General features: G+C 38.4%; 1 protein-coding gene and 1 long non-coding RNA gene across 6 annotated transcripts in view; one reads left to right on the top strand and one right to left on the bottom strand.

Annotated features, from left to right (window-relative positions):
• The window catches only part of LOC5506044 (RNA-binding protein 41), a 29,804-nt gene that overhangs the window by 5,740 nt on the left and 965 nt on the right, over nt 1-23,099 (bottom strand). For 2 of the 5 annotated variants that reach the window (XM_032374416.2, XM_048733855.1), the window contains exons 4-8: nt 22,872-23,067; nt 21,860-22,082; nt 18,567-18,886; nt 17,043-17,190; nt 9,633-9,748 (exon numbers count right to left, since the gene is read on the bottom strand). In XM_032374416.2, the coding sequence (XP_032230307.2) occupies nt 9,633-9,748; nt 17,043-17,190; nt 18,567-18,886; nt 21,860-22,082; nt 22,872-23,067 (1,003 nt within the window). Of the gene's footprint in view, nt 1-1,266; nt 1,316-9,632; nt 9,749-10,320; nt 10,393-17,042; nt 17,191-18,566; nt 18,887-21,859; nt 22,083-22,871; nt 23,068-23,099 lie in introns of all 5 variants that reach the window. The other 3 variants (XR_007314063.1, XM_048733856.1, XM_048733857.1) reach the window with 3 other exon arrangements.
• LOC116613932 lies at nt 9,745-14,731 on the top strand. Its single transcript, XR_004294280.2, has 2 exons — nt 9,745-12,626; nt 12,717-14,731. It is a non-coding gene; the product is annotated as an uncharacterized LOC116613932 (long non-coding RNA).

Below are 23,099 nucleotides of genomic sequence, written 5' to 3'. Positions count from 1 at the left end.
CAAAACATCTTGCAAGGGAATGACTTAAAGAAGTTGTCACTTATCTGTGTGTTTAGGAACCCGCTAAATAAAACCATTTTTCGTCAAAACTATCACTCAAGATAATAGCAAGAAGGACTCAATAACATGCCTATCTTGTGATCTAGTATCCCCTCCTTCGCCATTAAGTGTGGAAATTGTGGTAATCACGGAAATCAGAGTCACGCGCACAGACCAACGGTTTGCGGTAACAAGTACGCAAATACAGTACAACCCCACCAAGTCGAACTCGGAAAACCCGACATTTCCGCTAACTCGAATTAAGGTGCCTTTTCCCTGGAGTTTGCCCCAATTTTCATTATTTTTACTCGGTTAAGCTGAAAGAAGTTCCCTTAACCAAAATACCAAGGTATCAGACAAAATAGTAATATCCGATCTCGATTAGACTTCAAATCTAAACGCCTGAATGACTTGTTACATTATTTATTTACACGTCCAAAGTTTCTTGCGATCTTGAGCACAAGAACATACATTTAATGAAAATATATTGATATTTTATGCGAAGGTTTGAGCAACAATTTTTCACCCCGCTTACTCGAGGCCCCCCCTTTAACTTGAACGTAATTTTCTATTCAGAGCTCGTTTTATCGAATTCTTCTGTACTGGCGTCTTATTCATGTTTCGCAGCAAACAACACAAACTTGCATTTTGATGTCATCATTATGACACAGCAAACTTTACACATGGCTTAACTATTCGGAAAGTATGACATTTTGTAATCGGACTTAAAAAAAACTTTGAATATTAACTAACCCAGGGGATCATTTTCCGTTCATTCATTACAATAAACTGTACTAATAATAATAAAATGTACTGTAATCGAATAATTTCTGCATAGATAATATGATCAAAAGGTAAAGTGTTTATAGATATAAGAAGTTCTTGTGGTTCTAGTGAGGTTTAATCTACCCAAATTTCGCAATTGATTGAAAATGTAACATCAGAATGAAAGCGAAAAACTGCCGATGGTGTTCGCGAGTGAAATTCACAGATGGAGTGACATCACCGTATTCACGTGAGGTATGTTTGGCCGTTCAAGAAAAATAAACAAAATAGCGGATCTCTAGCTATACTCGGAATTACAGGAAACAGAAGGCGACAACAGACGGCGCTTGTTTACAAGAACGCGCGAACAACGTGTGAATTAATAGCCTAGTAACAGTTATAGTACACTAGTCCATAGCGAGGACGGTGGTGCGCGGGACGTGGACAAAATTGAGCACTTACTTGTCGATTTTAGCTCGGCGAAAAGGCTTGCTTGGGTCTCAATCTAGGACTAAGAAATAATAGAGGTTTAGTGGCTCGCTTTAGCGGTGATATACGGATGAGAAGAGGGACAGGAATAAAGCCCTTCCCTGCTAAAGAATCTAAACAAAGCTAACGGGGTAATCTTCTCATCTCAGATGGGAATGTAGAATCTGACCAATCTTCCCTGCTGACTTTGCGCGATTGTAGACGCAATCAAATACTTTAGGCATATAAGGTCGTCCACCGCAATTAAGCAAGAACAAAGCTAAACTTGAAATAATGGAAGATAAAATGGCGAATAAGCTTAGGGAATTAAAAACTAGTGCGGGTATTTTGAATGTAAAGAGCAGACGTTATGGCAGTGATATTTGCCGTACCTCACCGTTCAATTGCCTAGTTTCCATTTATTTTGTTAAGTAACTTTTGACAGCGCGTGTGCACCAAAAAGCAATCTTAAATCCACTCAGACGACACCGTGCCGACGGGCATATATTTAAAAACAATTATGCGCAAACTTCTCATGCAGAAAAGGCTGGGGCCTTTCTTACAGACGTAAAGTTTTACGCGAACGCTAATCGGCGTGTCAGTGATTCACACTGCTGCGTTTGCGATGTCTAATATTTCGCCGAACTATGATATAGATCAAAACCGCATGTTGTCGCCGGCATCTTGATCGCGCGCGAGCCGTGCGATATAGTACCTAAATAATTCAATACAAAAAACCTTATTAAATTCCTTAAAGCTGAGGATCACTCAATGTGATAACGCCTACATACCTCACAAGAAGCTATGGAAAACGCAAAGAGTGATGGCAAAAACAAAGATATTCGTCGCCGACAATCAAACACTTTGGTAGAAGGGCTTGAAAACTCTCAATATGCACAGGGAGATGGTTGCACTAAAGACCGAGTCTTAAAAGTGAGACATCCAAATCTCTTGACCTCACAATACTAGTGAAGACCTCCCGAGTGACAAACGTAATCCTGTCATGGGATGGTCTATATAGAGAAGTCCGAGCCGGAAACCCACTGCCCACGAAAGTGGGATGGTCTCGTTAGTACCTAAAAACCCATGACAGCCTTGAAGAGACGTGCTACAAAAAAAGAGTTCGAAACTGGATTATCCAAAAATGACGTCGACCTTGGTTAAAAACAGAGGGCGTGACGTCATCAGCGGTAGACGGGTAATGTACCCGAGGGGAAAAGAGCTCGCTTTACCGCAATAGGATATAATTAGGCAAGAGTAACGATATGTACACCAAGCTCGATTACTAATCTGTCACGTGGCTCAACGTCTGGATCCAGTAGCATATCCACAGGTATCCTGACGACAATCCACAGGTATCCTGAATACATATCCCTTTAAATAAACTCGAGTACTACGAGACTCGAGTTTGCTTTCCTCAGATACTCCAACGCAAAAACTATTTGGGTCTTACTTCAAAAAACAGGCGAAGACGATAAGGAGATTGAAAGCAAAGGTCGCCAACGAGCGGAACTTTAATTAAACTTCTATGTTTAACTAAACAAACGTGTGTTCCTTCCTTTGCTTAATTAATATAAGTGACCTTTTACGTACCGTTGCTGTCTAGAATGATCGGGAGCGTATTAAACGCCCTTAATTTTCGATCTATCTTATCAAGCACACGGTGCAATACGGGCCACCGCTACTCACTTTATTACACAGTTTGTAGGAAACATATTTCTTTTCTATGTTTTTAAATATACTCCGTAAAAAAGGTGTGGATAAGAACTTTTTATGAGAGCACAGATTATACTAACTCTCTGAATGACAAAAATAAAACGTTAATCCCATCTTTCCACACTTGAATTATAATTACAAAACCTATCAGGACGAGGATATGAAACGATTAAAAATAAAATTATATTGATTATCAACACAGACGAAACTATTACTGGATTACTTTTCCGATTATTCCATAATTTTGACTTTTTACTATGGTCTATTCCATTGCACTAATGGATCTCATAACCAATTATTTAGAGAACAGAACTGGTAAGCACTTACGTGTGGATGCAATTCACCTTCTCATAATGACATTAGCACGTTCTTGCGTTGGGAAAATTAACCTTTATCATAAACTCCTAACTCTAATAGAAACACCCTACGTGTAGCCTACTCGCGAACTTTCGTTTAAACGGTTACACGTAGTTTAGGAGCAGCTTACCAAATAAACACCTCATCCATAACTTTTACTGACATTTTAATCACGGTGCTTTTATCTCGACTTTACGGCAAAGATGAATGTGCTTTTACTGCAGACTGAATATGATTAGGGTGAAAAAGGGGATTTCCTGGGTTAAAGCCATGTATAATTCTACTCAGATGTTTTTTTAAACACGAACGCGCGCCATAAAAGGGATGGCTCCGCCCTTTTTTCGCATGCTCGCGAGTCATCCTTCAGTCATCAACTACTCCTTTATTGTTGTTTATCATTGAAAGTACAACGGTTTCGCAAAAAAAAAAAAAAACTTTTAAATAACAATTTACAAATAAAGGCCGATATGTTATTGACGATATTTGATTAAAAAATGGATGCTTTGAGTCACTCGGCATTGAGCGGGAGCATAAAATGGCGGCGTGATTGGCCTTCTTTAAGGGCTCATGTCCTTAAGTAATTTGAGATAATCATGAATGAGGACGAGAGTCTAAGCCCTGCCAGGCACTAGACAAGTAGTGTTAGCCCGCCAAGGTCAATTCATCTTAGGGATAAGAACATCCACCTCGTATAAATCGCGCTGAAAGCAAACTCTGCTAAAGGTAACAGAGTGTGTATGTTTTGCTCAACTCCGCACGTGACACGACCCTCGAATTGAAGTGATGCACGCCTACATGAATATAATATACACATATGACCTCGTGGTATACGAAACAAGGTACTTGGCGCTCAAAGCGTAAGCCGAATTGCGTCGAGAGGCCGACATAAGACGTGATGACTAGATGGGCCATTCATGGCAAAGAACTAGCAACTAGAATGTACAGTATAACCTCGATGATACACAATACAACAATATTCTTGGTATAACGATCTTGCTCTAATGTCCTGTCAACATGAAAATCACGATATAAACCATGCTATTTCTCAGTCCCTTGACTGATCTTTGTTTCGAGGCTCTATCAACAATACTGCATTCATGCTTTATTTAAAGTCAAGAGATGTGCATAGGGGTTTACCAACGATCCTGGATCAGGTACTCACATTTTGCTGCGAAAAAAAAAACAGCAACATCTGTAGGGATCTTTAAAGGCGTCTGCTAAGACCACTGGGTCCCCAATATGCGGTTCGCTTACAACATATCATATTGACAATTGTTGTTTCTAGTTGCGCTTGGGATAGTGGTGTGGTCTTCCGAGAGCATCAAAACGGCCTTCTTGGCATTCTTATAGTTTACTGTGTGTTATATCTTGTATAAGCAAAGGGTGGCTCTGTGCTATTTGTGTATGAAGACACCGCTTTTCATATCTACCAAAATATGACACTCTTCTAACCCTACCATAACGCCAACCCTTTTAGCGATAAACGCTTTCATTAAAATTGGGTAGCAAAACTGAAAGTGTCATATATATATTGACAGCATTACGGCCAGCCGTCGTCTCGCTCGACAGATCAAAAGACAAACGAAATATCGGCTAACAACTTCGCAGCACTACCCATAGCATGATAAGCAAACAGGGTCCGTAATGGTGGCGCTAGTTGTACGGCGCTGTCATAATCCCAGACTTATCCCCTAGGCGTGCAACGTGCTTCTTTCATACGGATAGCATTCTCACTAGTTGGATATATAGAGAATACTACTTGGAAAGTGCGCTCGTACGGTTGTTATTCACGAGTTGTGCAGTATCAAAAAACGAACGAGTGAGCGCAGGGAACGAGAACGAGTGAATAAAAACTATACAAAGCACTTTCCATGCTGTATTTTGTTTATTATATACATTCTAACAAATTTATACAATTTATACATTATATTACATAACATTTTATAAGACTTGGCTGCAGAGGCTCCGAGGTCTTTGCTGTCCGATGGTTAAGTTGAAGACAGATAGAAACTTACATTGAAATGAATCTGTCTCGCTAATGTCTCGCACGAGACTGTAGCTCATGTTACACAAGTAGTGCACTTTTTAATCTCTAAAATCTCGACATCTATGAAATAAATAAATTACTAAATGGAAAATTCTTGTACGATTTTTATGCACTAAGATTGCGTTGCGACATGCGTTGGGATTAAAGCCATTTAAGTGCAGTGAAAAAAAAATTTCGTTCGTCCAATCAGAACCCGAACGACTTTTCTTCACGGTGAAAAAACATCGTTCGAAAATTTACTGAGAATGTTTTCAGTAAGTATTTCCCAGTATGTATATAATAAAAGTTACTTGTTTCTGTTCACATGTGCCCATGGCTGAGAAGCCAGTTCAATAACAGAAGAAGCTATGAAATATACCATACTTTGTTTAACGATATCCTTGATTATAAAATGACTATTCTTTTTCCTTAGTCGAAGATACAGTAAGAAAATGTAAAAAATGGCCTCGATAAACCATAACTCGATTATAGAATTCCCTTCCCCTCTTCCAAAGTACAAGGCTCATATGTTCTAGCGTAGTCTCAGGACTTGTCTGCTGTCCGGCAGGGAAGTATCCTGACGAAAGTCAACTACGAATCCAAAAGGCAGTACTTACACGCGCGAGTTGTAAGGGAAGTATTCCTATCACTTCAGACTACGAGAAAGCCTGTTCAACTATCAGTGTTTCTGGTATGCAAAGCTGAATGGCTTTATTATCTTTGCAATCGACTAACGATGACGGTGACTAGGGATCGGTACAGCACAAGACGGTAAAGTGGACGGTGAATAAACACACGCCGCAAAAGACGTCAAGCCGGCGCCAGGACGGCGATAAAAACAGAAACTATAGAGGCTTTTAGAAAGTTAAAAGGCCGAGAAACTTGACGTTTAGGGTAAAGAGTCTTTTAATTACCTCCAAGTTAATTTGAATTTCTTACAGTGAGGACACAGAAAGCGGGCCATATGCTGAACAACTTGAATTTGTTGAATTCCGGCGTTTCTCATTGGCTGAACTTTTTTTTTTCAAAATGTTAACAGTGTTCAGGCCGAATCTGATTGGTCAAAGTTGTTCAGCATGGCCCGCTTTCCGTGTCCTCACTGTAAAGATTCTCTAATATTGATATAGGTCTCACCCCAAAAATGCTACTAAATGGAAGTAAATCCATCTCATTGGTTTGTTAGTTACGGTGCTAAACGCACTCTCATTGGTTCATTAGCTACGGCGTTCCGCGCACTCTCATTGGTTGATTAGCTACGGCGTTCCGCGCATTCTCATTTTGGATAGCAGGCCGTACTTTAACCTTTATCTTTAAATAACTTAATTGCCTCTAGCGAGCTTATCCGGAAATGGACGTTCAGCGGAGGCTGACGCGTGAGAAAGATAACAGGCGACCAGATATACAAAACAACGATAATAGAAGAAAAATACTCGCGATGCGCATGCTCAACATGACATGTAAATAACAAGCAAACAACAAACACGAATGAAGCCCATCATCGGATTAGCTCACTAGGTGAGGCCGCTACAAAGTTGGCTATAGATGGTAGACAGGAAAAACTGCCTGTGGTAGAGCATTCTAGATGGGAATAGTGCGTGAGTAGAAGGAGAACTGAAAAGCATTAATTTTAGGCGGGAGGAGTGAAAATTGGTATTGCAGGCACCGGCTCTTGTGAGGTAGGCAACAGACATCCCTGTACAACTAAACACAAATTGATTAAAAACTCCCGACCTCGTTTACTTAGGCTGTACGAGACTTTATGGGACCTTGACCGCTATTGGCCTATAAACAAATGGAAACATTATCGGGTCCATAAATTCTCGGCAAGCACTTTCGCTAATAAGGGAGGGTACCATAGAGCATTGTTTGACAAGAGTGAAGAGCGAAAACCTTGACTACAGCATCGCCGTCATGGTTGTTATTTTAATCCTTAATTCTAATCTACACACTTTTTAACAAATTCCAATCCTTTACTCCACTACCGCTGTCATTACTCTAAATAATCTGTTAAAAATGAATTACTACAAAAAATAACCAAACCTAAGACTATTTTCTGATAAGATACGGACCAGACATATAGGAGACATTCTTTGACGTTGCGGGAGACACATTAGGGTTGCTTTCTCGGGCTGATTAGGCTTATGTAAATAGTAACAACAAGAAAATGGCCTATTAATTAAAGCCAATCATACAAATGTAACTCAAATTGAATCCTGGAAAGGGCTTTAATATCAAATTAAAAAAATAATGAAATATTTTTAAAACGCTATAGAATTGCTTTCATGTTTGAAAGCCATCAAGTTTTCCATTTCTTAAAACCTTCTTTTCTCTATCAAAGTTTGAATTTCTTCATTAAAGCTCCTTTTATTAGAGCTAGTATTTCATATATTACTTTATAATGTGAATATCAAGAAACACCAATCACGTAGCCATTAATCAATTAATCAATAAATGACCATGAAAATTCCGTGGATAGCGCTTTATTGTGAAAGAATAATGCCAGAGCATGTCTACAAGCCACGAAGTTAGCTCCTGTAATACGATATCTTGTATCATATTTTAGGCTGCTAAGGTAACCAGGCAACCAGAAGCCCTGGGCAATACTTAAAGAATGTCGATCAGCAACGTCTATGATATAGTTTACAATCGAAAATTATAACGCGCCGACATTGCAGAACCAGCCGATGCTGGCAGTTTTTCCCCAGCAATGCTGGCGCTATTTGCTGGCTCTGGCGCTATTTGCTGGCGTTATTTGCTGGCGTTATTTGCTGGCGCTATTTGCCGGCGCTGGCGCTATTTGCTGGCGCTATTTGCTGGCGCTATTTGCTGGCGCTATTTGCTGGCGCTGTTTGCTGGCGCTGTTTGCTGGCGCCTCACCGAGGGAAGGGTCTGTCGAAATCATATGGAGACTATTTACCTTTATCAGAGAGTTTTCATATCCATTACTACGAAATAGAATCATTTGAAATTCTCTTACTCCTAACAAGGTAATCTAATATTATTTCGCACATACAAACTTTATAAAGAACCGCGACAATTAACTGTTAGAAATAGTCATAATGAAACTTGTCCTGTTAAAACCGCACGTGTCGTGTGGTGTGGTCTGACTCTATCTGCGAATGGTTGAACCCCAAAGTCACCCTGCGCTGACACCGACAATCGAACATCACGACGTGATAAAACGAAAAAGAAAACTGGACAAACCTTCAATAAAGACGGGTCCAGCGGTGCCCGGCCTAATTTACGGGGAGCAGGGGCGGATCCAGGATTTTAAAATGGGGGGTTGAAAATGGCCGGCTTATAACTAATCCAGTGGTTCTTGGTAGGTCACATAGATCTAACAATGCTTCACGCTGAATTGTATTTGTCGCGTCAGCAAAGTCAAGCAGGCGAAGGCACATGGACAGTACCTCCTGTCCCCCAGACATTTATTTTCTTTAAACAAAGTGACTTATCAAAAAGGGGGTGGATATCCACCCCTGGGGGAGCATGGAGTGGACAGGAAGTCGCTTTTTAGTGCGTGACAGGAAGTCGCTTTATAGTGTGTGACAGAAAGTCGCTTTATAGTGTGTGACAGAAAGTCGCTTTATAGTGTGTGACAGAAAGCCACTTTATAGTGTGTGACAGAAAGTCGCTTTATAGTGTGTGACAGAAAGCCTCTTTATAGTGCGTGGTTTTCGACTTGAGTTTCGTGTAAAGAGTTGGCTGGTCCTCGCATTTACCCCGAGGTTTTTGTTTTTTCCCGGTTTTCCTTCCTCTAAATACAGACACACACAAAATCTAAGCTTTGCTTCAAGGTCATACAAGAGTCGTATATACCGATAAGACTTCTATTCAAGCGACCGTGCAGCCGAAATATGCAAGTCAATCTAAAAAAATATTGTAATCTTACCCAGTAACAAATTAGATTACAATTAATGGTCAAAACTGCACATGTTCAATTGATTCATGTCATCAAATTTAACATTAAATCTTTTTTGTCTTGAAACTCTTTTCGTTTGCTTCGTTTATTTTTCCAATTTTTTATTTCCCGTGTTCATGCTGCCCCTACTCATGTGAATCTCTAAGTGATTAGAATTTCTTTCTTTTCCCATTCACCTACCCCCAACATAGAGCAAGATATCTTGTGTAAGAGGAAAAAATACTGCTATAGAAAAAAAAACCTAATTTATGAAAACGCAAATAATATTTTTATACTGTGAGGGTAATCAATTCAAATAATAAAAATAATATTGTTAAAAAGAGAATCAACTGAGCTCACCTCGGAGTCTCGTTGTTGGGCTTTCTCGCGTTTTCTCCCGAATTCTATTATAACGGGCCTTCCTTTGAGGCGATAGCCGTTTACAAGCGAGTGAGCCTTAATTGCAACTTCTGAATCTGCAAAACAACAAAGCACAGATAAAAATCACCAAGAGTTTTGTTTATGGTAGGGAGTGTCTAGCAACCGAGTCTTCAGAGTACCTTATCAAATATCGATGTCTCTCGCCCCTAATCATAACTAACACACCGCTAATGTGAATCTCGGGTGTTAATTGCCCCTGGCGAAACGTTATCGATAGCCATTGGGGAGAGTTTGGCCAGTAGAATCATTCGGGATGATGTGTGTAACTGTCTTATTTAAAAAGAAACGCATTTTTCGGTCGAGATTTTAAAAAGTAGAGAATATATAAAGGTAGAGGGGACGACGTATAACAGGTCCAACACCAGGATGGTGGTGTATAACAACGAAGACAGGAAATTAAAACATCGCGTCATAAAAAACAACAATACAGACTGTTTTAAAGTGGTTATGCAAACCTCATATCAGAGTTCAAGATCAAAACAATGTGCGGCATTCGATTTTGCGAACCGAATCTCAAAAACGAATAAATGCTGCCCAAATTTGTTTTGTTTTCATTTCTTCACAACGATACCAAAGCAGGAATTAAAGTAGTATTTAAATCAGATACCTTGTCGGCAAGACACTCAGTTCATCGGCAAAAAGCAGCTTAGTGGTTGCATGCGCGACTAAAGACCCTCACCTTATAAAGGACAAAAAAAATAAAAAAAATAAAAATAAAACGCTGGGTTGTAACCGCACAAAGCACTAATTTTACTTTATTCATCCGGGCATAAGCCGTGTCCCAATTTTCAATTAGTTATCTGGTAATTATGTTGCTTGATGAAGAAGAAACCCGTAGAGAAGTAGAAAACGTATTTACAAACACATCTTTTCCAATTATGCCCTTCCTCGATCAATGAAAGCCACAAATATATGTTCATGCTAACCCTCGCTTGTTCTAATAATGCTAATGTGCTCCATTATTTGATAAATATGGAGCATTGCGGATTACGACACATGTATTTTTATCAGCAATCCTGTTTAAAAAATAGAAAAATTTCGAAAACTTCACAAAATATTAGAATTTAATCCTGTATTCGGTGAATAAAATATATTAAATATTTTTACTAGATGACGTTTTTCCAATTCCTGATTCGATTAACGAGCTTTTGTCGGCCGCTTTGCAGTTCGACAAACGGGGACAAGTAATTTATTTGAAAAGACAAGAAAAATTATAATATACTTTCAATGTAGATGTCTACCAGGGATGGTTATATGTATAAGACAGGAAAATCGATTATAGCGACATAAAAATAAACAATACAGACTGTTTTAAAGGGGGACTGCAAACAGGGCTTACATTACAGGGCCTATCTTAGATTTCTAGAAGAATAAAATAGTTACGCTTATTTTACGTTTTTTTTTTCGCGCGCGATGATCATTCGCTTATGCGGCGAGACAATGACTTTTTAAAAAAATACAACAATAAGAATTGATGCAGCAGGAAAAGGAGTTGCGTTAAAATGTGGATCCTTGTTGGCTATAGGCTCAGCGCACTGGAAAGTAATTGTTGCGGTTCGTGTCAGAAATTAAAGCCGGGGGAATACGAGCAGCAAAACCGCACAACTTTTGTGGCAGCATTTTGCGCGTCTTGTCTACCGGCGAACCAACTTTTGTCACAGCAAAGGATAGACTGGTTCTTGCTGATGGCCCACCATCTTTTTTCTCCGTGACACTGATGTGCGACTTTCGTTCAACCAATCACAAACGCTAATGCAACTGCTTGCGTATGCCTGACGTCACTTTGCTGCGAGACAAGTTGGGTTGATGTGGTAATAAGTTTTGTTGCAAAAAGTAGAACCATTTTCGGTTTTGCTGCCCGTATTTCCCCGGCTTTGATACACGCGCGAATGGCAAAAAAAAAAAAAAAGCCATTCACTTATCGATAAAGGATAATGGGAATGCTCGTTTGCTAACCGCACACAGAACATAAAACGTCCCGATTCTCAATTGGTTTTCCGGTTATAATGAGTCGTTAAAGAAAAGTGGCGCGAGAGCCAGCAGATGTAAAACAGGATAAAGAAAAAAAAATTGTAGAAAACGTAAATAATTACACACCCATTCCAATTATGGTGGCCCTCTCCCCGATCTACTTAAGCCACAAAATATGAATCCTACTAATACAAACTCTCGCTTGTTTTAATAATGCTACTTTGCTCGTTTATTCGGTAGGACTGGATTTCGTAACACGAATTCTTGCAACAGAGATTTGTCAAAGAAAAAAAAGGGAAGCAAAATAGAAAATGTTAAAAAAACATATGTTAAACATCGATTCTGAGTTTAGAGTATAATAGATTTTAAGGATAGATAGATTGTAAAAAGAGGCCTATATGGATATTAAACAGCAAATGATAGCCGGGACAAAACAAAAGAGAGGAGAGACCTTTTCCGATTTCTCCATACATACTCGGTTCCTGAATTAAATATTTTTTTTGTTTTTATTTCAATTCGCGATAAAACAAGCTGGGACAGGTAGTTAATGTAAATTGAACAAAAATCATTTTGAAAAGAAAAAAAAATATCGATTCGATCTACTCTAGATCTACAGAAAAAAGATAACGAACAGTAAAACGATAACTAACATAACTAAAAGTTATGTACTAATATCAGTCTGAGCTTAAAATATCTACCATGGAGTGTAACATCTTTTAAATTTTTAAATAATCGTAAAAGCTTACCAACAAGAGTAGTAGATCGACCTTTCACAAGGGATGTGCTGAGATGAATGGTGCTTATGAATGCTATGTAGATAAACACCCGCACAAAAGGCTAATTTGTAAGACACAGAAGTCACTTATTACATATTCAAATGCGTGTTGAACTGGAGGCGGTTAGATGGGACCTTAAGCCAGTAACAAGCAGAATCAATCCCGGGTAAGAACAGCTTTGAATTTTTTTTAGAGGTGCAAAAAATGATTCTCTTTTTAGTTTGCGGCCTTAATTGACATTCTAATCTTTGGTTAGGTTAGTTTTTCTCTAAAGCGAATCAGACAGACCGAAGGTCTCATCAACCAGATGTAATGAGCAACACCAGCCGCAAAAGTGAAATGATATATAAGATAAGTGATGAAGCAAAAATAAAATTATATATAAGATAAGTGATCAAAGGCTAGGCTTCATAATCTTATTTCATTTCCTCAGAAAAGTGAAAGTGTGAGAATTAAGAGACAAAACAATTGTTTCAGTTCCTAATCAACCTACATCACCACTCGCATGCGCCTTTGACTGTGGTGTTACCGGGTTCAACTCACTGCGTCCTCCCTTCACGAAAACAGATATTTTATCTATCAAAGAAGGCGACGAAAAAATGATTTAGACAAAAACTGGTAGCTCTGCATGCATTTGTTTCACAGAAGTCAGAATTAATGTTGAAGTTCAAGAAGACACCACGTACCATGACCACGAACTGTACATAACATGGCTTGTGTCCGCGTGGGAGGAAGGCGGTCCACATCAGCAGCACAACAACAAAAGCAACAAACTAACTAGTCCTAGATAGGTGTTAGCGATTACCAATTTGGCAAATCCCTTTAGGCCCTGTCACACGTATATTTTATCTCACTTCTACTTTCCGCAACAAATGTCTTCAAGTCGCAGAAAACCATTCATGTGTGACATGGCCCGTGCGACTAGCAAGCATATTTTGCGAGACAAGTTGCAGCCGAAAAGTGTACGTGTGACAGGGGCTTTACGGCAAGTTTTATTCAAATTCCATCACAATGTCTCGACTTTTCGACTCATTCGCCCATTACAGTCGCCACTGGGCGCAGGCAAATGGAAAGCGAATTATGAGCAGGTGCTTAGAATGATCGTAACAAAAAGGTTGCGTTTTCAAATGAAAACGGATACGTGGGGACGGGGTCTAATAACTATTTTATCCCTTGAAATATCGATTTAATTCCTTTAAAAAATTAGCCATAAGCGGATTTTGGGTCTAGAATTTCATACTATAAACGAGGCCTACTTTAATAGGAAATTTCATAAAAATACGATGTTTATAATATCTCAATTAAAAAGTATTAAGTAAATAAAAAATCCAGCCAAAATGTTTTCTGGGTGTTTCGAGGAAAGAGCTTTAGTCTAGTTAGTTAGATGTCTTTCCTATTTTTAGTGTCAAATTGTAAGTAAAAAATCTAAATCTCATTCGTTAAATCCTTAATTTAAATTCTTAATTTTGTCTAAAATTGTAATTAATCTATAAAGATGCCCTTTTTTAACTCGATAGAGCTATTATTCCGATATCTCAGCGTTATTCCGATATCTCGTGGAAATGATCAAAGCTACTACCCCTACTATCCCATCATAATCCAGAAAACTTTCAAAAAATAAGTTATTCTTGTATATCCCCTTTTTTAATATCTAAATCTTATGGGGTTCATGCTGTAAGCGTCTGTGTTACAGGGGCATCAAGCAAGAGTAACTTGGAAAATTAAGAAATCGTTTCACAAGAAAATTGTTTCTCAAACACACCAGGGGCAGGTTCCTGAAAGGCCGATTAACTTAACTCTAGATCAGCGCCTAATCCCGGGTTAAAATTCGCTAATCGTAGGTTAGCTCACCTACGGATAACTCGCCGTTCCCGAAAGCCAAGTAATCCCTCGATTTACTAAACCCTGGATTAAGCGAGTAAAAAACTGGTTTGACGAGTAAAACTTACACAGGATACCCAGTAGATCAATAGAGAGCAACTCAAATTTAGTAATTTGGTGCCCGAGAACACCTCTACATTGCCTGTAATACCTCCTTTTCATTGCCTTTTTATTGACTTTTCAGGATTCGAGTTGGTGCGTGACACTAGCGAGACATACATTTCAAGTATAAATTTCATGTAACTTTCTGTCTGGCCCAGCATAATTTTAGAGTCAGCATCAGTCGCAACGAAGGTAGCATAACAAAGCCAAATGTTAGGACATTTGATTCCTATATTGTTTTTGTCTTTTTAGTCGGCAAATTTATTTTACGAAACTTGAGTTCTACTACAAAGTTTGTGATGCCTGTGTTACACCACTAAACTGTAGGTTAGGGAGCTAACCCACCTCGCGAGCAGGGTTAGATTTTTACCTCCAAACTAACCCAGAGTCAGCACTAACCAGCGTTTCGGGAACAAAACTAGTCCGGGGGTAAAAATTTCATCGTGGGTTAGAGCAAATTTAACCCTAGATCAGCGCCTAATCCTGGTTTAAATTCGCTAATCGTAGGTTAGCTAAACTTAGGATAACTCGCCGTTCCCGAAAGCCAAGTATTTTCCCGATGTACTAACCCTGGATAGCGCGAGTGAAAAACTGGTTTGACTAGTAAAATCCACACAGGATACCCAGTAGATCAATAGAAAAAAACTCAAATTTACCTTTGGTGGTAATATTTTTGCAGAAAAGCCCCAAAACACCTCTACATCGTCTGTAATTACCTCCATTTCATTGCCAAAAATTGTCATTTGCAGGATTCGAGGTCCGTGACACTAACGAGACAGATTCATTCCAAGTATACATTTCATGTAATTTTCTGTCTGTGCCAGCACAGTTTTCGAGTCAGCATCGCAACGAAGGTCGGATAAAAAGCGAAATGTTAGGACATTTGATTCAACTTTGATTACAATACGGTCGCTGAGTATTTCTGAATTGTCTATAAAGCGAGGATCAAATGTCCTAACATTTCGCTTTGATATGCGACCTTCGTTGCGATGCTGACTCAAAAATTGTGCTTGGACAGACAGAAAGTTGCATGGAATATATACTTGAAATGAATCTGTCTCGCTAGTGTCACGCACCAACTCGAATCCTGCAAATGACATTTTTGGCAATGAAATGGAGGTATTACAGGCGATGTAGAGGTGTTTTGGGGCTTCTCTGCGAAAATAAACCCACCAAAGGTATATTTGAGTTTCTCTCCATTGATCTACTGGGTATCCTGTGTGAATTTTACTCGTCAAACCAGTTTTTCATTCGCTTCATCCAGGGATAGTGGATCGGGGGATTACTTGGCTTTCGGAAACGGCGAATTTTAACCCGGGATAAGGCGCTGATCTAGGGTTAAGGAGATTCGATACAGTTTGCTCAACCATCCTGTCAATCACAACTCGTATCTTCTGCTACTGGGATCGGATCATCAAACTTTTTGGCCATGCCATGTAGCTAGGGATGAACTTTATAAAAAAGGTAACATTTGTTTACATTTCTGTTTCTATGGCAACGGAAAGGTTGAACCTGTAAAATTCACTATTCGCGAAGCGCTGTTCGCTACAGGGAAATTTTTAACAAATAACTAAATGATATTGTACATCAGACCTTGGTCGACACTTAGAGGAAGTTTTATTAAAATCTATAAGCGAAATTCTGAGATATTGGCGTATTTTTATTTTCAGCCACTGTTATTTACCTACCGTGAAATTCGCCCCTGAAAAAAATCCATACTCCGGCAAAAATGTTTTTACCATTGTTATTTAGCTACCTCTTATTTCTAATAACATAAAAAAATGAAAGCACTGCGCTTGAAATGTCTATTTTCAAAAAATCTAATCGCTTACTTACAACCCTTCAACGGAGCTCAAAGCTAACCCGAATGTTTCTCAGTATATTAATTTTATTCTACAAAAACGACGAAAAAATTAATCGGCGAAATTTCATTTGGCGGCCAAAAATGCAACAAAGTTCAATTTCTTCATTTTGAAAGTATCATATAGTCCCCGGAATGGCACCTAAAACTTACGATCAACAAAACCGATTGCTTTCATTTTTTTATATGTTATTAGAAATAAGAGGTAGCTAAATAACAATGGTAAAAAAATTTTTTCCCGCGTATGGATTTTTTTCAGGGGCGAATTTCAAAGTAGTTAAATAACAGAGTGACTGAAAATAAAAATACGCCAATTTCTCGGGATTCCTCTTATAGATTGTAATAAAACTTCCTCTAAGTGTCGACCAAGGTCTGATGTAAAATATCCGAGAGCTTATTTATTTAAAATTTCCCTGTAGCGAACAGCACTTCGCGAATAGTGAATTCAACGGGTTCGCCGTTCCGTTGCCATAGAAACAGCAATGTAAACACATGTAATATTTTTATAAAGTTCATCCCTAGCTACATGGCATGGCCAAATTATTTGATGATCCGATCCCTGTAGCAGAAGATACGAGTTGTGATTGACAGGATGGTTGGAGATTCGGGAAACTGTATCGAATCTCCTTAAGTTAACCGGCCCCAGGGGGGATGTGACAAACCCATTCCCTATCCCTACACACCTTTAGCCCATGTCTCATATCTCTTATACATTATCAAATGATAAAGGTAGTTTACCTGGGAATGTGACGAACGCTTGCCCTTTCATGCGCCCCTTCATCAGCCGGAATACCAGTTTGGGTGCACCATTCTGCTGGAAACGGAGGAAAAGCCGGATCAGATCTTCCTCTTTCACCTTGTTACTGAGGTTCTTGAGAAACAGCGTCTGTAAATAGAATAAAGCGAGACATTACTAATTATACCCATTTCCAAAATGCAGCATTGCGGTTGTGGCCCTTTAGCACTTAATTATAGCATTTAGCACTTAATTATAGCATTATTTGACAGATGGTCAAATAATGTTCGCTTGGCGATAAAAAGCCACAAAAAATATAAAACATTACGCCTTAAATTACTTTTTTTTTCCAATAAATTTGTTTATTCAATGACAGCAAATGGTGTTTGCAAAGCGATTGCGAGTACCAGAAAAACAATGCTAGAATCGGAAAATATTTCCTTGAGCAATCTGTAACAAGAAGTTTGCCTTCTTGCCTCTCAATAGCCGCTTTTTGCCCTTTTTATATCGTAGATAGTAAAGGCAAGCACTAAAAACTCTTATCGTCGAGAGTCTTTGACCATTTGTAGGATTAAACACTACTCAGGATCAATTCAAGCGTCTAGACCTCGGCAAAGTTAGTTTCTGAAAGTGGGCCTTTTTTATATGAGGCGCATTCAATACGAATAATCAAATCCCCGAAAGTTCCTAGAAAACGGCATTAAAATATTAAAACTCAAAGGTTTTAGTTTTAATAGAAAATAACTCCTCTTCATATAATCATAACTCATCTCTTAGCTTTTGAGTCAGGGTAAACCCCGAGAGTCGAGAGCAGAGATTCAGAGGAGAGACTCAGGCCGAGAGTCGAACGAGGTATTTAAAATATCGAAAAGCTTTTACCCTGTTAAGTGTTGTTGGCTTAAGGGAAATAAGAGATAAGGCTTCTAGAGCCAGGGGAAAATCGCCATAATCACAGTCAAGCATTTGGCAGCATTTGATAGCCTTCAAGGCTTAAAGAAATCTTTATACTTGCCAAGCTTAAATAAGGCTTTTTGTTTTGTTGGAAGGAAAATATTCAAATGTGATCCAGAAAACCAAATATTGACGCAATAGCGTCCTTCATTTCTCATCAAAGAAAAGAATACACAAAAAGCCTATTCTAAATCTTATTATTCCAGTTTGTAATAATAACAGAGAAACTTCACTGCTAAGATCTGTAATTATGAAGTTATGTGTTTAATCTACAATCATTATTACGAGACACGGTCACTTTAAATTGTTACTTTTTCTGAAAATACCAAGACGTAGAAAGCTCCGAAAACACCAAACAGCAATAAAACGATAAATAAAAAACCCTGTCTCTTCCTTACAATTCAATGAAATGTAAATAACATAAATGCTGAAAAAAATTCTTTTAAAACGTTCGCACCAGTTGTTTGTACGAAGCCACAGAATGATGGTTTCACCGCTACAATTCTATTCGCGTCTTAAAACCTTTTTTTCAGTTAGAAGGTACAGCAATGACTATTTACCACAACAACACCAACCTTACTGGGTTCCCCAGGGGCGTAGTCCTTGAACCTCGGAATCTGTTTAATCTCGTCTATACTCAATCTGTTGTGCAAAATCTCACTCTCTTCGATACTAGTGATCTCCGGTAACACAAAAGTGTTTTTGGTAGCCTCACCAAGACATGTCTTGCTGTAAGAGGATGACAACTCGACACATTCGGGGTTGTTGCCTTCCTCAGTAAGCGTTGTCTTCTTACTAGACGGGGGGCGGTGAATTTTGGGTAGACTAGTGCGATCTCCCAATAGATGAGTATTGCTCAGTAATGTTTGCAATACTGGGTCATTATCGCAGTCCACTGTTGAAAAAAGATGACGAATCTTGTCAAGGCTTGTAACAGAGTCTGCAGACAATGTGAAGAAGGATGTTATATAGTTCCATAATAATACAATAGAATAGTGTTTTACCAGATGTATGGTCAAGTGAGAGAGTTGATTAAATTGCTAAAAATAACGATTTGATTAATAAAATGTATAAGCCTTTCAACGTGTGAATTGAATTTCAAAATGGTCTGTTCTTGAAGCACAACACAAATATTATTTCGATCAAATAAAGTTGATATTAAAAACACATATTAATCAGACGCTTTGCACTGACTGCATGTTCAACGAGGAAACAATTGTATTTTATATTTCCTGCCTTACGCATACCTAAAAACATTTAAAAGACAATCAACTGTGGGTTGGTTTAAATAGGTGTGACAAGAAGAAAAGATAAGAAAACCGAGTCCGTTTGTGCAGGAGATGTTTCCAATAAACTACTGACAAGAGCAAGAGCCATGCAAAGCAAAGAAGATTACTTTTTCTACTTAGCAATAAAAAACAAAAACATGAAGCAATCAACAACAGAAGTAAAAAGGGAGACAGGTGCATATCATCGTCCCGAAAACATTTCTACTTTACAGAAACTGTAGACTAAAAATCCACGACTAATGCATTAAACGTCTAGAATAAGGCTGAATTAATTAAAATTTTATTTCAGAATCCTACAGTACTAGCATTCGCACTTCTCTTCTAAAAATTTATATTTTATTCACACAAACATTCGAATTTTCACACAATCGCAATCTTTGTGATGTTTACCGTAGAATTCAACGAGCATCTGCTATTTTCCCCTAATCTCTCTATAACATATGTATAACAAGTATAACAATAAGTATCATATGCAAAAGTATAACTGTGCAAAAATTTCAAAATACTACACAATATTGCGACAACCTGAAAGATTGATAGATATCTTCAAGCTAGCTATAAATCAATGATTATTTCCAATACACATCCAGAGGGTCACACACCACTGAAAAACCGAAAGCATGACAAATGCTGATGGGAGGGGAGGGTGCGAGCAGTGGTGGCGCCTTACTGCTAAAATAACTGTATTATTTTTAAGCCTGACGCGGCAAGCCTCTGGCACCAAGGGTATCCAATCGAAAAGGGTTGCTGTCTAAGATGTCGCCTCTAGGAAAGGTTTTTCATATCCACTGCTACAAGCCAATAACGTTCGCAACTCCTATAGAGATAGAGTTGAAAGCGTTGCTGTAATTTTATGGATTCATTATTTTACCCCAAGTTAATAAAAAAGATAGAAAAAAATTTTGATTGTGCTTTGGGGAGGCATTTAATATTCAACTCATAAGCGGATGCATTAAATTTTGCGTTCAGTTGTAAGAGGCCATCCATCATATAAGTACTATAAATAGCAGAGTATCTTTGCCAGGGATCCTAAAACATTGACTCCTTCGGAAAGAAAACTTCTATGCATTTGCTGACATGTTATATGGAGTAGTATGGCTCTAAACACCCCTTCCCAGGGGGGATCTAGATTTTCCGGGGAGAGGGTAATATTTTTTGTTACATATGACTTTCTGACAGCCCAAAGGGGGGGGGGGGGGTTAAACCCCCTAAACCCTCCCCCTAGAACCGCTACTGCTCCCCCTCCAAACTATCAAATATGAAACAATACATATTATGTTCCTATGACATTGCTCCAGAATTGATATTCACTACTGTATTTTTTAACAGAAAATAAATTTTCAATTAGAATGACACTCAGTCTCTAAAGTTGTCAAAAGTTTGAAACTGTTTTTTGGGAAAAATGATTTGTTTAGTTCATGATCTCTTAAGATCTTTAAAAAGGTCTTGGTAAAGGTAAATTTGACACCACTGTAGTTTTTGTAAAACCTGTATCAATAGTTCTTAAACTTTATTTTTGCAAAAAGTTTTTCCATAAATCGCATTCTAAGACGGCTAAAATGGGCCTTTGCTGTTTCCTGTGACCTGTTGACTGTGAATTCACGCCAAATCTTTGACTTTTCTAGCGTATTATTTTGAGGTGAGAACTCGAGCTTGTCGGGCGTAACCTTGTGATGGGTTTTAAGATATCGACTTCAAATTTTCGGGATTTGACAGATAATTATGCCATGTCATAAGTGTGTGAGGAATTTTGGATTTTCGACTAGAGATCGCTTTAATAGCACTTTTCGTGTCGAAATTTCGCTAGAAATGAGAGTTCCAACTTTGATTTGTGATATTTTGTTGACAATGTCAAATAACAAAAAGTCCTCACACACTTTAGTAGATCATCAATTTGCCATTGAGATGCAATTACGTGCAAGTGCATGCGCAATAACGCGAAGGTGCATTACGCTCTAGAGTAAACTCCATACTTTTGAGTTTGAGGCCTCAAAACTTAAACGCAGGAGATAATTTAATCTTTTATCTTTTATTTGATATATATTTTGTACATGCAGTGAAAATTGCGGCACGACAATATTCTTTTTCCGCTGACACGTCGTTTACCTTTACCAAGACCTTAAGATACTGTACTAATAAAGATAAAGGGAATTTGACTGATATATAAAATGTCATTAGCTGCAAAAGTGTTGAAAATAAGGGATTTTAAATTGGACCTTATAACCTTGAGTGGCGCATCACTCTAGTGCTTCTACTAGAATATAACATATTGGATAAAATAAGATACCAATTTGAAGACTGACATATACTGATTAAAATGAGACTTATTGTGTTAATTTAGGTACGTGGTTTAGTGTTCAAGCTTTACTGCTTAAGACTTGGTATTGCATATTTTGGCTCATAACTTATGAAAAAAAAATCCCCTATAAAGGAGATAATCATGAATTGATGCTCAGTTATATTGTTAATTGTATGTCCATTTTATTTATTATTACAAAAAACTTGGCATGCTCATGTAATTTTTAGCATGACACGGTGTCTAAGAACCACAAACTTTCAATTTTAAGTGGGCTTCTCACCTGTACTGCTGACTTGAACTAGATGCTTAAAGTCTTTGGCCCTTTCAGTACCTCGGTTAAGGGACATCTCCACCTCCATTGCATGCCGGGACAGCAAATGCACATTGGAAAATGAGTCTGGTGCAGACAGGGCCTTTTCCTTGTCCTCAATCTTTTTCTTGAGCTCTTCAAGACGCTGCTTTTCTGCTAATGGATCAGCTCCATAATTTGACCTCTTGGCTTCCTGCAATAGATAATCCCACTTAGCGCAAACCTTCCACATATTTCCTTGGTTACTCAAATTCCACAAATGTCAAGACTGTGAAAAGTTTTTTAATATTCCTTTTGCAGGGATGTTTTTACTGAGAAACAGAGTAGGGACAGAGTATGCACAAAAGATCTAAGTACTGTATATTAAATTCTTCAAAAAGAAGACCATGTTATGCCAATCAATGGCACAATTCTAGCCTTGTCCAGCTACACACTGCCATTACAGTCTGACCTTGTTAACTTAAAACCTGAGAAATTTTGAGTTACATTTTGAGTTAACAGAAAGTTCAAGTTTACTGAGCATAATTATTAGTGTTTTATCTTTCTTCTAAGAAACTGTTCTGTTGATCTGTAGAACCTCACAAGTGGCGTAGCCAGGATTTTTAAAAGGAGGGGGCCCAAAAGGGACTTTTAAGGCATTTTCTCCTGTATTAGATAATGTCTCATACATTTACTGTATTTTTGGCTGCTAAAAGGGGGGTCCGGGCCCCCTTGGCCACCCCCCTGGCTACGCCCCTGCTCACAAAAATAACTGCTTGAACATGTTTGGTTGTGTTTTTTTTTCTCATGAAAACAGAGCACCAAACAATTGTATGTACAAAATGCCATCTTGGATTTTTAGCAAAAAATTAGATGACAAATAGTTGTTTTTACTATAAAACAACACCTCACTGACTACTATGATCGATTGAGGCTGTTTTTATGATTAAATGCCATCACAAACCTACAAGCAGGCTTCTACTATACATTGTATAACACATACTTTGGGTACCATGCCCTTAAGTTCAAGCTTGTATTTGATCTCATCATCTGTGAGTCCATACTGACGTAGCTTTTCCTCATATTCACTCCTCTCCTCAAGGGACTGGTAAGCTCTTAGGCTGAGGGTTCCAGTAGCATCAGGGTTACAGCTGTTGTATGTGGAAGAGCTTGTGAAGGTCTTTTGCTTCTTCTTTTGACTGTAAAATAGTCAATAAATAACAATATCATT

This window comes from Nematostella vectensis, chromosome 10, assembly GCF_932526225.1.
Source record: "Nematostella vectensis chromosome 10, jaNemVect1.1, whole genome shotgun sequence".
NCBI lineage: Eukaryota > Metazoa > Cnidaria > Anthozoa > Actiniaria > Edwardsiidae > Nematostella > Nematostella vectensis.
Note: the sequence above shows the minus strand (reverse complement) of the source record. Positions and strands in the feature narration are given on the sequence as shown.